A 13,168-nucleotide genomic window follows, 5' to 3' on the forward strand; every position below is an offset into this window, starting at 1 on the left:
TACTGTAGCAGTGACACAAGTCAGGATTCCACAACTCAACAATTCTGCTGGAGCATGTTTTTACTTATATCAATGGTGCATGGAAGTTTGAGGGTAAATATTTAACTACTATTACGAAATCTTTCTTTTTTGCACAAGAATGCAGCAAAAATTATGGATTGTTTCTGAAGGCCTCTCTCCTATTTAGTAGTAAGTCTTTAAAGCCCTAAAATCGTTACATGGTTGCAATGGACGCTTGTGAGAGCCAGTTTACAGCTAGCTATTCAACAGATCACAATAATAATGCAAAAAAATTCCACACTGGGATGCAGTGTAGTCCTTTTGATTGTGAGGCTGTCTTTTTTTCCCCCTGCAGAAATAAATCCATTCATCCGGCCATGTAGTCTTTGAGGACGATACAAAACAAGCCAAGTGTGAGAAATTCTACGTGATGGAGTAAACAAAAAACATTTCCATGACAAAAAGATACTTTGCACTTAATCTACCTTACCATATGCAAGCGTTTCTTTTAACATTTTTTTTTAATATAAAAAATGTTTTGTTGCCCTGTTCAAATCTGGCCTGGCAGAAAGCTTGACAAGATGAGAACGGGCCGCCAAAAAACATAATAAAAAAGTAGCTTTACATTTACACACATACATATATATATATATGTAAGCTGTAAAAACCACGTGAAGTTTTAACATGAAGGCGAATATTTATTGTGCGTCATTGTAGCTGAAGTCTGAATGTTCCTTCGGTGAAAATTTCTTAGCCACAAAGTGTTTTATAGTGAGGAGGGAAAGCTTCAAATGGACACGTACAAGTGTCTGAGAAACAAAACGACGTTAAAAAAAAATTCACCTCACTTTCTTGTCAAATTATTTCCCTACCTAGGAGAGGAAGGCTGTAGATACCGAATTTATAATCTTGAGATAACAAAAAAAAATTATTACCCAAACAGTGGCAAGCGTGTGGAGAGGATGAACTCTTGACCACAATGCGGCTTTCCCCCTCCTTCACCTCCCCTCACATTTGACATGCAAACCCGCTTCGACAGTTTAATTCTGGATCTTTCAAAGAGGATGATTCCTCCCTCGCATGTTTTTAAAGCAGAATATCGCTTGCAAAAAAAAACACACACACACACATGGTCTAACCTGAAGCAGCAAGTCGAAAAAACAAGCCAGTCATGAACAGGGCATAGTTCCCTCCGACTAGGAAATTCTCCATTGAAAAAAAAATGAACATTGTACTCTTTTGATATTTTAAAATTGAAAAAAAACTTGGGAATATTCGTTTTTTTCTGGTTTTAGTCCATGGCGGTTTATGAAATGTGATGCTGACTGGACTTCAGGGTCTTTTTACCCCCCCTGTCAAGATATTTATATATATTTATTTCGCTTGAACTGGGCAGATTTAAAATTCGATGCTTTTCAATGAAAGAAATGTTAGGGCCAGGAGTGCAGGAATGAAGTGAGAAATTAAAGATGGCTGGCAGGTCAAGCTGGGAGCACGGCGTCCTGCCTTTTTAAAAAATAAATTCAACAACAAACACACACCAGCCCCACACTGACCCTTCACCCAACTCCTTCCCCTGCACCACTGACCCACCTTAACCCTAAACTAACCCCTCAAATTAAACAAATACAGTTGTATTTCTAGTTTTAACAACAAGAAAGCTAAACATCTCCCCCCGCCCCCCCTCCTCTATAAACTTCTGCCAAGCTCAAACAAACCAGGATGTCCTTTACTGATCACACACACTTTATATTTTAACACACACCCGCTTCTCTTTCTCTTGTCCATCAAACACTTCAAAGTTACAAGATCCGGTATTCTGCGAATTAATAACCCAGGGAGAAAAAGGATTTACCAACCAGTGCTGTGTTCGCTCACATCTGTTACTTAAAACACTCGAACTGGAAGGTTTGTTAGAAACACGCAGCTGGGGAGGAGAGAGGTGGGTGGGGGAGGCTGGTTGTTGGTAGACGAGGGTTGTTGTGTATTTGTGTGTTTGTGTGTGTAAGAGTTTGGTTTCCGGGGACCGAAACCCCGAGTCCAGCTCCCTTTGCAGCCCTGGTTACAACTCTCACTGCTGGGCAGAGCGTGGGGAGAGAGGCAGAGACAGACACAGAACTACACAACTCACTCTCCACCCCTTCCACACACACACGCCTCTCCAAAAACAATCAGTATCTCAACTTTTGTTTTACAAAACAACAACAACAAAAAAGAGAAAATAATGCAACGAAAGTGGAATAGAATGCACTTATCCAGCAATATCACTTTCTAAAACTACCCGAACACTCGCGAAACTACTGTCAGACTGCGCCGATCACTCGCAAACTGTGTGACAAATAACAGCATTTTCCCAGTGAAATAGCAAATATTGCATTCTTGGTCTGAAGTCCACATTATAGGGGGAGGGGGGATGGAAGTGGGGGGGGGGGGCGGTTATCTGTGCAAGCATTACATAGAGTTTGCAAGTTAATACTAAAATATGATGCAAGCTTTAAAAAAAATATGTATAGGATATATATTTTTTTACAAAATCTCCCTCCCCTCAACATCATCATCTCACACACGTCTTATCCTCTTAAAGGGGGCGGGGGGTGGGGAAGTGGATGATAAGCCGGGGGGGTGGAATTTCAGGGGGGGGGGGAAATTTTAAAAAATCACAATACCAATAAATATTGAGAAATTTGAGGGGTAAAAAAAAAAGGCACACTTACAATTTTGCGAAACTATTGCCACTGCTTCCTCGTCCGACTTGAGATGCTGGGGCTTCGCTTGCTTGCGGCGCGACATGGTGGTGGTGGCAGATACATCAGCAACAAATAAAAAAATAATGTTTTTTTTCGCAAATACCCGAGTTGCAAAATTACGGAAATTAGCCGGGCAGGAGCGGCGCAAGTGCGCATGTCAGTATATAATTATGATTATCAATAATGCATTGCGATTAATCATCGCCGCATCTGACAGCCGATTGGCTCCTGGCCAGAGGGGGGAGACACTTTGAGATTATTCAAATTAGAAGCAAGAAGCAGTGAGAGAGAGAGAGAAATCAACCCACTGATCAATTACCGTCCAGTCAACTCGCAAGGCAGACGCGTCCCCTGCTTCCAGCTCCTGTCCATGTGTGTGGCGAATGTCAAAGCACCCCTAAAAAGCACCAAAAAATTGTTGGCATACTTTTTCTTTTCAGCAAAGGTCTCTCCAGAATGATGGTTTGCTCCTCCCTCGTTGTGCAAACTCTCCTTTCTTCTTCCCAGACACATTCATATGATGTTTATGTAATAGATGTCAATATTTCTTATGTAAAAAGCTGGGTAGTCACTTCGGTTTTTGATGGTAAGGTTGTTCCTCCCTCCCCTCAAAAAAAAAACACATACACATACACACACACACAACAAAAGTTTTTGTTTTTCTCTCTCTCTCTCTTCTGTGTTGGGTGTATTAGATATATGTGTGTTCCAAGGGGAGAGAGGCCACCCTTTAATACGAGGAGGAGCGGTGCGAGTCACGTCTTTCCTGTACCCAGGCTCCGTGCTCTCGGTGCTTGAAACCGGTTGCTTCAGAAGGTTAACGGGTCGAGTCCAATGTCTTCCCTTGATGCCGAGTGTAACAGAACGAAAAAAAGCGATAAAATCTTCCCAACCACAAAAAAAAACACCACTACTAGCTTATATATATAAAATAGCCAGATAACGATTGTTATGTTTTCTTAGTCCTTGGGAAAGTTGTCCGCGGGTTTGAAGGCAGCACTTACGGTTATTTTTTCCCCTCCCTCCGTAGAATTTGGAGGAGATTTGACGGTAAGAAGTGCCGGTGTTATATGTAATGAGTGTCCTTGCGTATCTCTCTATGTGAGCGCGTTAGAACTGTAGCTGAGCCAACAAGTTGGAGCCTCTCTGCACAAGGCACCAACGCAACAAAAACACTACGACAAGCCGCCGCTAGGATGTACCAGATAGTTACTTTCACCAAACTATTCGTAACATCAGCACCGCTCCTCGCTTCCTTCTCTGTCCGCGCACCACTTTCTCATTTCCCCTTTATTTTCTCAGCCTCCCATCAAAGTGTCCGCAGTTTTGAAATCCATCTTTTTTTTTCCTCCGCGTACGCGTGTGTTCCTCCACTCGTTTTCTCTCATTTCTTCCTTTTCATCATTGAGGCAGAACGGCAAAAATACTTGAACCTATTCGCGTGTTGGGCGGCTTGGGTTGGATGGATGGAGAGGGGAAGAGGGGTTGTTGGGGGGAACTTGGTGGTGGGTATTCCTTTGCGTCAGCACTGTTTGATCGGAAGCATTTATTTTAATGTTTCTTCTTGTTTGAGGCATTAAATACTATTAAAATACTATTATAACAATAAACACTTGTTGAACTTTATATTGATACCGAACCTACCGCGCGGAACGCGGTAATGTACTTGCAATATATATGGTGTATTAGCTGGGATAAAACTTGAAGTAACGAAGGATTGCATCTCGATCAACTGCGCATTTTCTGTCACCAAAGTGTATAATATTTAAGGAGACGGCGTCTCAGTTTGGTCATTTTATTGCATACAATATGCGTTTAAAGAAAGCGTTCTGTAATAGGTTATGCCTTAAAATGCTTCGTTAAACACAAATTACAGAACTCCGAAATGATTGCAGGAAAGGACCTAATGCATTTATAACCTCCCTTGGTCAGTGGAAGCATAACGCACCTTTTTATTTTTGCATCATTTCTTGCACTTAATACACAATGCAATCTAAAATATCAAGTACTGTTTGCATGTCTGCGATTCAAGGACAATTGGGTGATTTGAAAAGTATGGTAAGATGCGAACCCAACTGTGTAACCCATATGGTGCCCCGCGAATTAAGGCGAAATCATTTGAATATATGTTAAATAAATTTGAGCCATTCGTTAACCTGAAACTGGGATCCTTGTTTCCCCCCCCCCCCCCCACCCCCCTTCTGGTCTTTCAAGCATCAATAGAGACTCACACTTAAGATTCGCTACTGAATATGAAACGCATCTTACCTACCAAAAATCTAATTAACTCTTCAAAATAATGATTTGTAAGAGGACGGAATCTATCGAAAAGTTAACATTGTCTTAGACAACATCTTGCCATCAAAACTTAAATAAAACGAATTCACAATATAAATATGTTTATTTTCTGCTGATAAAGCCTCCTATGTTTTTAGGAACATTTTAAATAGTATTTTTAAGCTTAGATTAAGATCATCGTTTAGATATTAATGCTAATCTCGAAGTATTCCGGCGATCAATTAATTTTCAAATTACAAAAAGACCAGAACCCTAGGGAATGGCGGGGGATTCAAGTCTGAGAATTTATCAAATCTTAGCCGAGGCACATCACTAAAACTTGAGCAAAATAATCTACCCGCCCCTTACCATTTCTTAAATCTTAGTGTCTGCACCCTAATATTTTTATAAAAATAATTACACAGAAATCGCGATTAAACTTTTTTCAAAAATCATTTACATTGAGCGGCGCGTATTTAAAGACAAGTTTGAAAATAGGCTTTGCTTTGTATATGAAGTGACAGATGTTCTTATAGATCTTTAAAGTTAAAAAAAACGCAATGCCTTATATCTTCGAAATACATTGCGTTTCGACTTCCTCGCGTCAGCGAAATAAGGTTGGGGAAGTATTGGACAGGTTAAGTCATCAGCCACTGTACTTTGTTTCTCTGTACCTCACAAGGCGACCAACTAATAGTGCTTGGGTCAGTTAATGCTTACATGTGCTAAATCATATGCTGAGTGTTTTTTAAACTGATTTATATGAAAACAGAGGATCAATTTCAAAAGGTGGGTCAGGGCAGAATCGTTTGGTCAGCACTGGCAACGCATTCGGCATGTTCCGAAGATTTTTATTCGCTATTGCACATTGCAGCGATATGTGCGCTCATGTTATTGAATCATAACTTTCTTTTCTGCACAGAAGTGTTCAAATATTCGGATGGCAGGCTACGTTGATTCGGGAGGAAGGACAGAGGGATGGGGGCAAGAAATTCGGGTTTCTTTTGTTGACAGGTCACATTCTCAGAGGAACCTAAAGGAAGTCACGAGCGAATAGCCCGCTTTTGTGTGAAATATTAGCGACAATTAATTACACATCTGTTCGCGTCCCCCCCGTTGTATGGGGCAGGTATTAACATACCGACATTACATATTGTTATTACACCGGCAGATAATTGATAGCGCAGCCTGTCATTCTTCAGCATTCACGATGATATATGTTTCCATCAAATGGAAATCTCACTTTGCTCCACCACGGCCAAAACCAAACAGCCTGTCAAACATCAATTGTATTCATTATTTTTTTTTTGGCTGCTTATTGTGACTCTTTTCATAGCTTCTCTTTCATTCGCCTACGAAGAGAACTCTTGCTTGATGCGTGTAGTCCCATCCAGAAGGTTATTATTAGCCAACCTTATAGAATCCAGCTTGGGGAGAGAGAAAAAAAATCAACTATTGATAATTGCAAGAACCATACAACAGCTACTGTATCGATCGGCTTGTCCCTTATTCCCCTGGTATAGGAGAGATAAGAAGACACACTATTTAGTAGAATATAATTTCTTTTGACCTATCTGCTTCGTACAGACTTATGATGAATGGCCAGAGTGGCTATAGTGCTTTATCAGGAGACTTACTCCTATTCTGTAGCTGGCCCCCTCCAAAAACACTCTACTATCCCATCATCATCAATATCATTACAAAGGCGCCAGAATAAAGATCTACTTGAGATTAAAGTGCTGCTTTATTATCTGACTAACTAATCTTTATTGGCCGGTGATTGGGGGTGGGGGGAATGGGATGGGGGGGAGAAAAAAACCTGTCATTTAAACTTTTTGCAAAAAAAAAAGTGCCATTCAGATCCGCAGCGCAAAACGAAGCAGTTATCAAAGTTATTGATCAGTTCCTAAAACAATTTGAGCAAAGAGACAACAAGAAGGGACTCGGCGTGCTGTCGCAGGCTTCCTCTTTCCCGACTGGAATATTTTTTTCCTCTCTCTTGTCACTTTAACTTGGAATGCCTGTTACTACACTAAACGAGTTTTAGTTCCTTTAAATTTTGAGCTGGGAAAACGACAATTTATTATGTTATGGGCAGCAGCAAAAAATTAAACGTACCATTTCCATATGCGTACAAAATATGTACATATCGAAATCCCGCCTTGTATTCACGACATTAGCATTATTTTAAGAACATGCGTTAGTGAATCCTTTAGCAATTGGTGTACTGTGCGAGATTAGGAATGGAGCAATAGAATTACAATCCCCATTGAAGCAATAATGGCTGAAGAAGGTTTAATAACAATGAACACTATGCCGTTCACTGGTTAAGATGACCATGTAATTTTACCGCCAGTGCACTTTTACGGAAAACTTGTTTTCTTTCTGAAGTACAATCGCAAGATATAATAACGTGACAGGAAATATCTCGCCTGCTCTGAAGTTAAAAGCAAAAAAAAATACTGTGAACCCCCGCCCCCCCCCCCCCCACCCCTCCCAAAAATGCCCATTAATTTCAGTTACCACATCACGGCCAACTTTTAAAAATATTGCACCTGGAATTATGGTTTGCACAAAAACCTACAGATTCTTAACAGATAGTGATTTTATTTATAATTTAAATTCAACAGCGCATCATTTTTGTTGGTATTACCGCCCCACTGCAGTTCTAAAATAATAACTAAAACTTAGTGAAACAAAGTCTATCTTTTGTCCTACTGTACTTTGCACCGTTTTGGAGAACACGCCACCAAATAGTTTACACAAAATAATTTTAGAAAAGGAAGCTGTTTCTGAAAATGGACCGTAATCCCCAAACCAAGAGTCTGAAGAATAAAGAGCAATGGAAAGATTACAAGAGCATTCATTTGACAAGTTTTGCTGTTAATAATTCTCCAACCAAAGAACGAGTCACATAAAATATTACACATTTGTGCAATACTAGACTGAGGACATTTATTAAAATGGGCGCGTTGTTATCTTCCTGAAGAATGGCCTTTATTTCAGGAAATTTTTGCGTTGTTTTTCTTCCACTTCCTCAGCTCCTTTTTTGTTTTTTTTTAAAGGCCCAAGAGTTCTGAATAAGTGAGGCCACCCTAATTACGTTTGTTTTCTTGATGTTCGTTAGGAGGAGGTGAAGCTCAGAATGATACAGCTGGGGCACCGAGGACACAATCTGTCTGCTTCTGCAAGGTACTCTAAACTGCTATGGCAGGAGGAACGCTTTCACGCTCAGAAGTATTCCAAGTGATGCATCAAACAGGGTTCGTATACACTTAGTAGTCTGATCTAATGTGTTAACTGTAGAAAAATAAAGGCGATTATAGGTTGTACAAGCAGCCTCAACTATTATAGTCCAGATAGGAAGGTACAGTAGTAACTGATAACTTAAAGACAAAGGGATATGATGATACTCTTTATCAAGAAAGGTCACATTTGGAGCACACATCAATCTCCTACAATCTATTCAGCAGACACTCCAAACACCTACTACTCCGATTCTGGATAAATGCACTGCAAACATAATAGATTGCTCTTGTGAGCAAGATATAAACTTTATATAGTTGCAGTTGTTCAGGCAAAGAAGGTAAAAATGAAAACATAAAAATGGGGACTGCATGAGCAGATTGGTTACATTTTGGATCTTTTTTTAAAAAATCAGTTACATTAAAACATGTTTATATTAATTAAGCTCGAGTATCACTGCTGAATTAGTAATAAATTGTAACTATTTAAATGGCATTTAAATCAGATAAAACTTTTAGAGGCCTTTCCCTTTCATGGCCCATCAACATTTAAAATCTATTCCTCATTTGTCTAGTGAAATATACCAATATGCTCAGGTTAATTAATAATTTTGCCTGGACATAAAATGTTTGACTTATTTTTGATAGGTAACTTTTCAATCATCTGTAAATAGCCAAGTGCTTTAGACTTAATACAGATAGTGAAATGAGATATTTGTTAGGATTAGAGTTGCAAATTATATTGAATTGCAGGCAATTAAGAGTGATGAAATTGGGACTCCGTTAACTGAGCATTTTCCTTTTTGCATTTGCATGTAGTGAGCTTGAAAATACACAAGAAACTTAAAACCATCAAGAAACTGTCTGCAACCTCTGAGTCTTCAACCCTCTGCTTTTGCAGCTCTCAGCTATCCTCCCTCTCCCTCCAAAAAGTTCTTAGCTTATTTGACTGAAACTTTACAGAAAAAAGTAATTAGAGATTAAAATATGAAATACAGAAAAATCACTCAAAGGTTAAATGTGAGCTTTAAAAGCAATCAGTTTAGTTTAAAAATGCTGACTGACACTGAAAATAAGCAACATTCCCGTATTTGTAATCCTGCTGTAAGTCACATGGATAATATAGAATGAAAAAACATGTTTGAATGTTATAATTTGCCAACAAAAATGATTAAAATAGTGACATATCAATCATTAATAACCCAAACTAATAGTTGAATCAGATTCATGATTGGTGTCTTCCTCTCTGTACATACTGCATTATGCTTCAGCATAATGGATCATCTTTGTCATTTTTATTTTTTATTAATTCAGTGTTACTTGTAATAATTGAGCACTAATTCAACCTGAGTGAAGGCGAGTGTCACCGATGTGAATAAGGACAATTGCAGTTTAAAGTAGGCATGAATAGAACTATCAAAATTACGAAATTAAGAGTGAAACTAATTGTGAAAATGGTCCAAACATAGAAATTGCATATGCAAATATTTTATCTTTTTATTTGATTACGCTTTGGGCAACTGCTGCCTAAATTTATTAGTTGTCAATTGATTGAATTGCTGTAACGCCTTGGTTTGAAATGTTATCGTTTTGGTTGAAAACAAAAGATGTATTTGCCTTGCGTTTGATTAATTATTTAAAGTATTTAACAAGTTCCCTCGCTCTTTTGTATATCTGTCTGTGCTTGTATTGAGATTGCTGGCTGGTTGTGGCAGAGAGCTTGTCACAGGCAGTTGCCACTCAGTGAAGTTTCACAAACATTCCTTCATTATTCATGCATGCTGTGCTTTATTACATACACCAGGTGTGAGCTCTGAACACTCCACTACACACAGGCAGTTAAAAAAGGTCAAATGTCACCGCTGGAGTAATAACAATAAAAACCTCAACAGCAGAGGTGTGCTGTCATGTGACTCACCACATGTTTGTCACACAAATATTATCAAACAGTTCTCATGTTTTTAGTAAAGACTAAAAATGACCATTTCAGCAAGCACCTTATCTTAATACAATGTGAACATATTTCATTAAGACTGTGATAAGGCCAGGATCCTGGCTACACTAAAAACATGGTTAAATTTAAACCACCTTTCCACCTTTGAAATTATTGCTGTAATGCCCTTTAAGACTGTTTTAAAGTCAGGAGACCACAACATTGATAAAGTAGGTTCTGCATGTCTCTAGACAATTTAAATGCTTTAACAGTGCCTTGTAGTGGGTATTTTAAGCAGAATCCTTTCTAAATTCTAACATTCTCCCTTATTTTACATTAAATAAGGTGTAAGTAAGATTCTTCTTAACATCACTTTCTACCTATTTTAAATTCACCACCTTTTAAACTCAATAATTTTCGATTCCTAAAACTGCATTCAAAGTTAAATTTACTAATTCAAAAACAAATAAACTAACATAACTAAATATCAACATTTATACTTAAACCAAAGTATCTTGACATACAATTACTTGTACGTCAGGAAATAATTCTATTTTTATTTTACAGACTGAGATTGTGCAAAGCAAAAGCATATTTTATTGACCCAAAGACAGTGCATATTTTTATTTCAATAAACAAATTGCATGTAGGTGGCTTTCTGTCAGATCTTATCCAAAGCTGGGCATGGTTACTCTCAAAACCATCGAGTGAACACCATCATTACTTTTACTGTAATAATTAGCCAGTATTTCCTAGCATGTTAGGTTTCTCCTGTAGGCATGTTAAGCTAAGTGCAGTTTACTTCTTGAATATCCTTATGTTATGTCCTTAGTAATCTTGATAAATTCCCATTACAGGCACCCCCTTTTTTTAACAGCGTAGTGAAGATCACATTCCATCTTTGAAATAACATTTTAATAGACAAAGACAGTTCTCAGCCACTTTGCTACCAATTCTGCACAGTTCTGCCCTTGGGTTTGAAATCCTCGCTCATGATGAATAAGCTCATTCATAACTGTTCAGTTGTTCTTTCACTTGTGTGTTGTGATAATTTGAAATTATTACTGTAATGCCCTATAAGACTTTGTTTTAAAGTCAGGAGACCACAGCATTGATAAAGTGGGTTCTGCACGTCTCTAGACTATTTAAATGTTTTAACAGTGTCTTGTGGTATTTATTTTAAACAGATTCCTTTCTAATTTCTAACATTCTCTCGCATTTTACATTAACTAAAGGTTGCATGCAATAAAGTAGAAGATGCTTCTTAACATCCCTTCTGGAGCAATTCTTGAAAATATTTATTTTATCAATATGTAATGTGGTGAACAAAATCTTATATGAACGTTTAGGTGGAACACACATACACACACACAGTCCTCTTTACATTTCGCCAAACTGTCCTACTCCAGTGTAGTTCCAGAATCATTGCTACTTTGAAGGATAATAGTCTATGGAGTCAGTCTAGAGTTAAACCTATATGGCTTAATGGTGATTTCACAGAGATTTTATCTGTGATGCACACAATAGACATTTCTTAAAGACATTTCTATAGTTTATAAAGAACAACAAAATGTGTCTGAGTTGGGAAGGTGTAGAGTGTCACTCTGGAGTGGTTAATTTGGAAGATGGAAATGGAAGATCTGCAGTTAGAGAGGGCAGAAAGTTGCAAGCAGTGCTAAGTTGACTGGGGTGGCAGCAGGGTTGCTACAATTAGCTTCAGCATCCTGTGCTACAAAGGAGGAATACAAAATACAGGATCCCAATTCTTATCCACCTACCTCTGCTGGAAAGGTGCATGGTGTCTTCCTTAGACAAGGGTAGAGGTAGCCCTTGGTGCAATGTCCCCATGGTAGAATAGCCTCCTGCTAATAAATATTTAGCTATACATATAAGTAATGGCTATTAAGGAGAGGTTCTGGAAGGTGACCAGATTGAGCTATGCCCCAGCTTGGATCAATATCTTCAGGTGAAAAGGAGGGAAAGTAGCAGCATGAAGCTGACAAAAGAAATGACATAATACATTTGTATTTCTCATAGGCATAATATTTCAACACTTTTTGGTAACTATACTAGATCATGTTTATGTTTTAATATGTATGTTTTAATGCCTATATCCACCTCCATTAATCTTTGCCCCTGCCTCAGCTCATCTGCTGCTGATACCCCCATCCATGCCTTTATTACCTATAGAGTAGACTATTGCAATACTCTCCTGGCTGGCTTCCCACCAATCACCCTTTGTAAACTCATCCAGAATGCCACTCACACCGAGTCACATTCCCCTATCGCCCCTGCACTCACTGATCTACCTTGGCTCCAAGTCAGGCAATGCCTTGATTTTAAAATTCTCATCCTGGTTTCCAAATCCCTCCATGGCCTTGTCCCTCCCTATCTCTGTAATCTCCTCCAGCCCCACCACCCTCCAAGATATGCACACCTATAATTCTGGCTTCTTGTGCATTTTGTTTGATAAGCATACATATGAACATACATACATACAAACATACGAACTAGGAGCAGGAGTAGGCCATTCGGCCTCTCAAGCCTGCTCCACAATTCTATAAGATCATGGCTGATCTGTTTGTAGACTCAACTCCACTTTCCTGCCTACCCCCGATACCTTTTGACTCCCTTGTTTGTCAAGAACCTGTCTACCTCTGCCTTAAAAAATTCAATGCGAGTTCCACAGACTCATGACCCTCTGAGAGATAAAAATTCTCCTCATCTCTGTCTTAAATGGGAGACCCCTTATTTTTAAACTGTGCCCCCTAGTTTTAGGGGAAACATCCTTTCAACATCCATCCTGTCAAGTCCCCTCAGGATCTTATATGTTTCAATCAGATCACCTCTCATCCTTCTAAACGCCAATGAATACAGACCTAACCTGTCCAACCTTTCCTCATAAGATAACCCTCTCAACCCAGGAATCAGTTGAGTGAACCTTCTCTGAACTGGTTCCAATGCAA

The 13,168-nt window shown here is 38.8% G+C and overlaps 1 protein-coding gene and 1 long non-coding RNA gene across 13 annotated transcripts in view; one reads left to right on the forward strand and one right to left on the reverse strand.

The window, feature by feature from the left end:
• LOC137370189 (sal-like protein 3) overlaps nt 1-7,228 on the reverse strand; it is a 71,249-nt gene extending 64,021 nt beyond the window's left edge. For 3 of the 9 annotated variants that reach the window (XR_010975101.1, XM_068032484.1, XM_068032485.1), the window contains exon 1: nt 2,715-3,933. Coding sequence is in view for 8 of the 9 variants with exons in the window: in XM_068032484.1 (XP_067888585.1) it covers nt 2,715-2,790 (76 nt within the window). In the remaining variant the exon portion in view is untranslated. Of the gene's footprint in view, nt 1-1,139; nt 1,198-2,714; nt 3,935-6,165; nt 6,452-6,661; nt 6,707-7,142 lie in introns of those variants that run through there. The other 6 variants (XM_068032479.1, XM_068032486.1, XM_068032480.1 and 3 more) reach the window with 5 other exon arrangements.
• LOC137370191 (uncharacterized) overlaps nt 3,515-13,168 on the forward strand; it is a 190,620-nt gene continuing 180,966 nt past the window's right edge. For 3 of the 4 annotated variants that reach the window (XR_010975104.1, XR_010975103.1, XR_010975102.1), the window contains exon 1: nt 7,980-8,287. This is a non-coding gene — a long non-coding RNA (uncharacterized lncRNA). Of the gene's footprint in view, nt 3,798-7,979; nt 8,288-13,168 lie in introns of those variants that run through there. The other variant, XR_010975105.1, reaches the window with a different exon arrangement.

The sequence above is a fragment of the Heterodontus francisci genome, chromosome 5 (genome assembly GCF_036365525.1).
Source record: "Heterodontus francisci isolate sHetFra1 chromosome 5, sHetFra1.hap1, whole genome shotgun sequence".
In the NCBI taxonomy this organism is placed as follows: Eukaryota; Metazoa; Chordata; class Chondrichthyes; order Heterodontiformes; family Heterodontidae; genus Heterodontus; species Heterodontus francisci.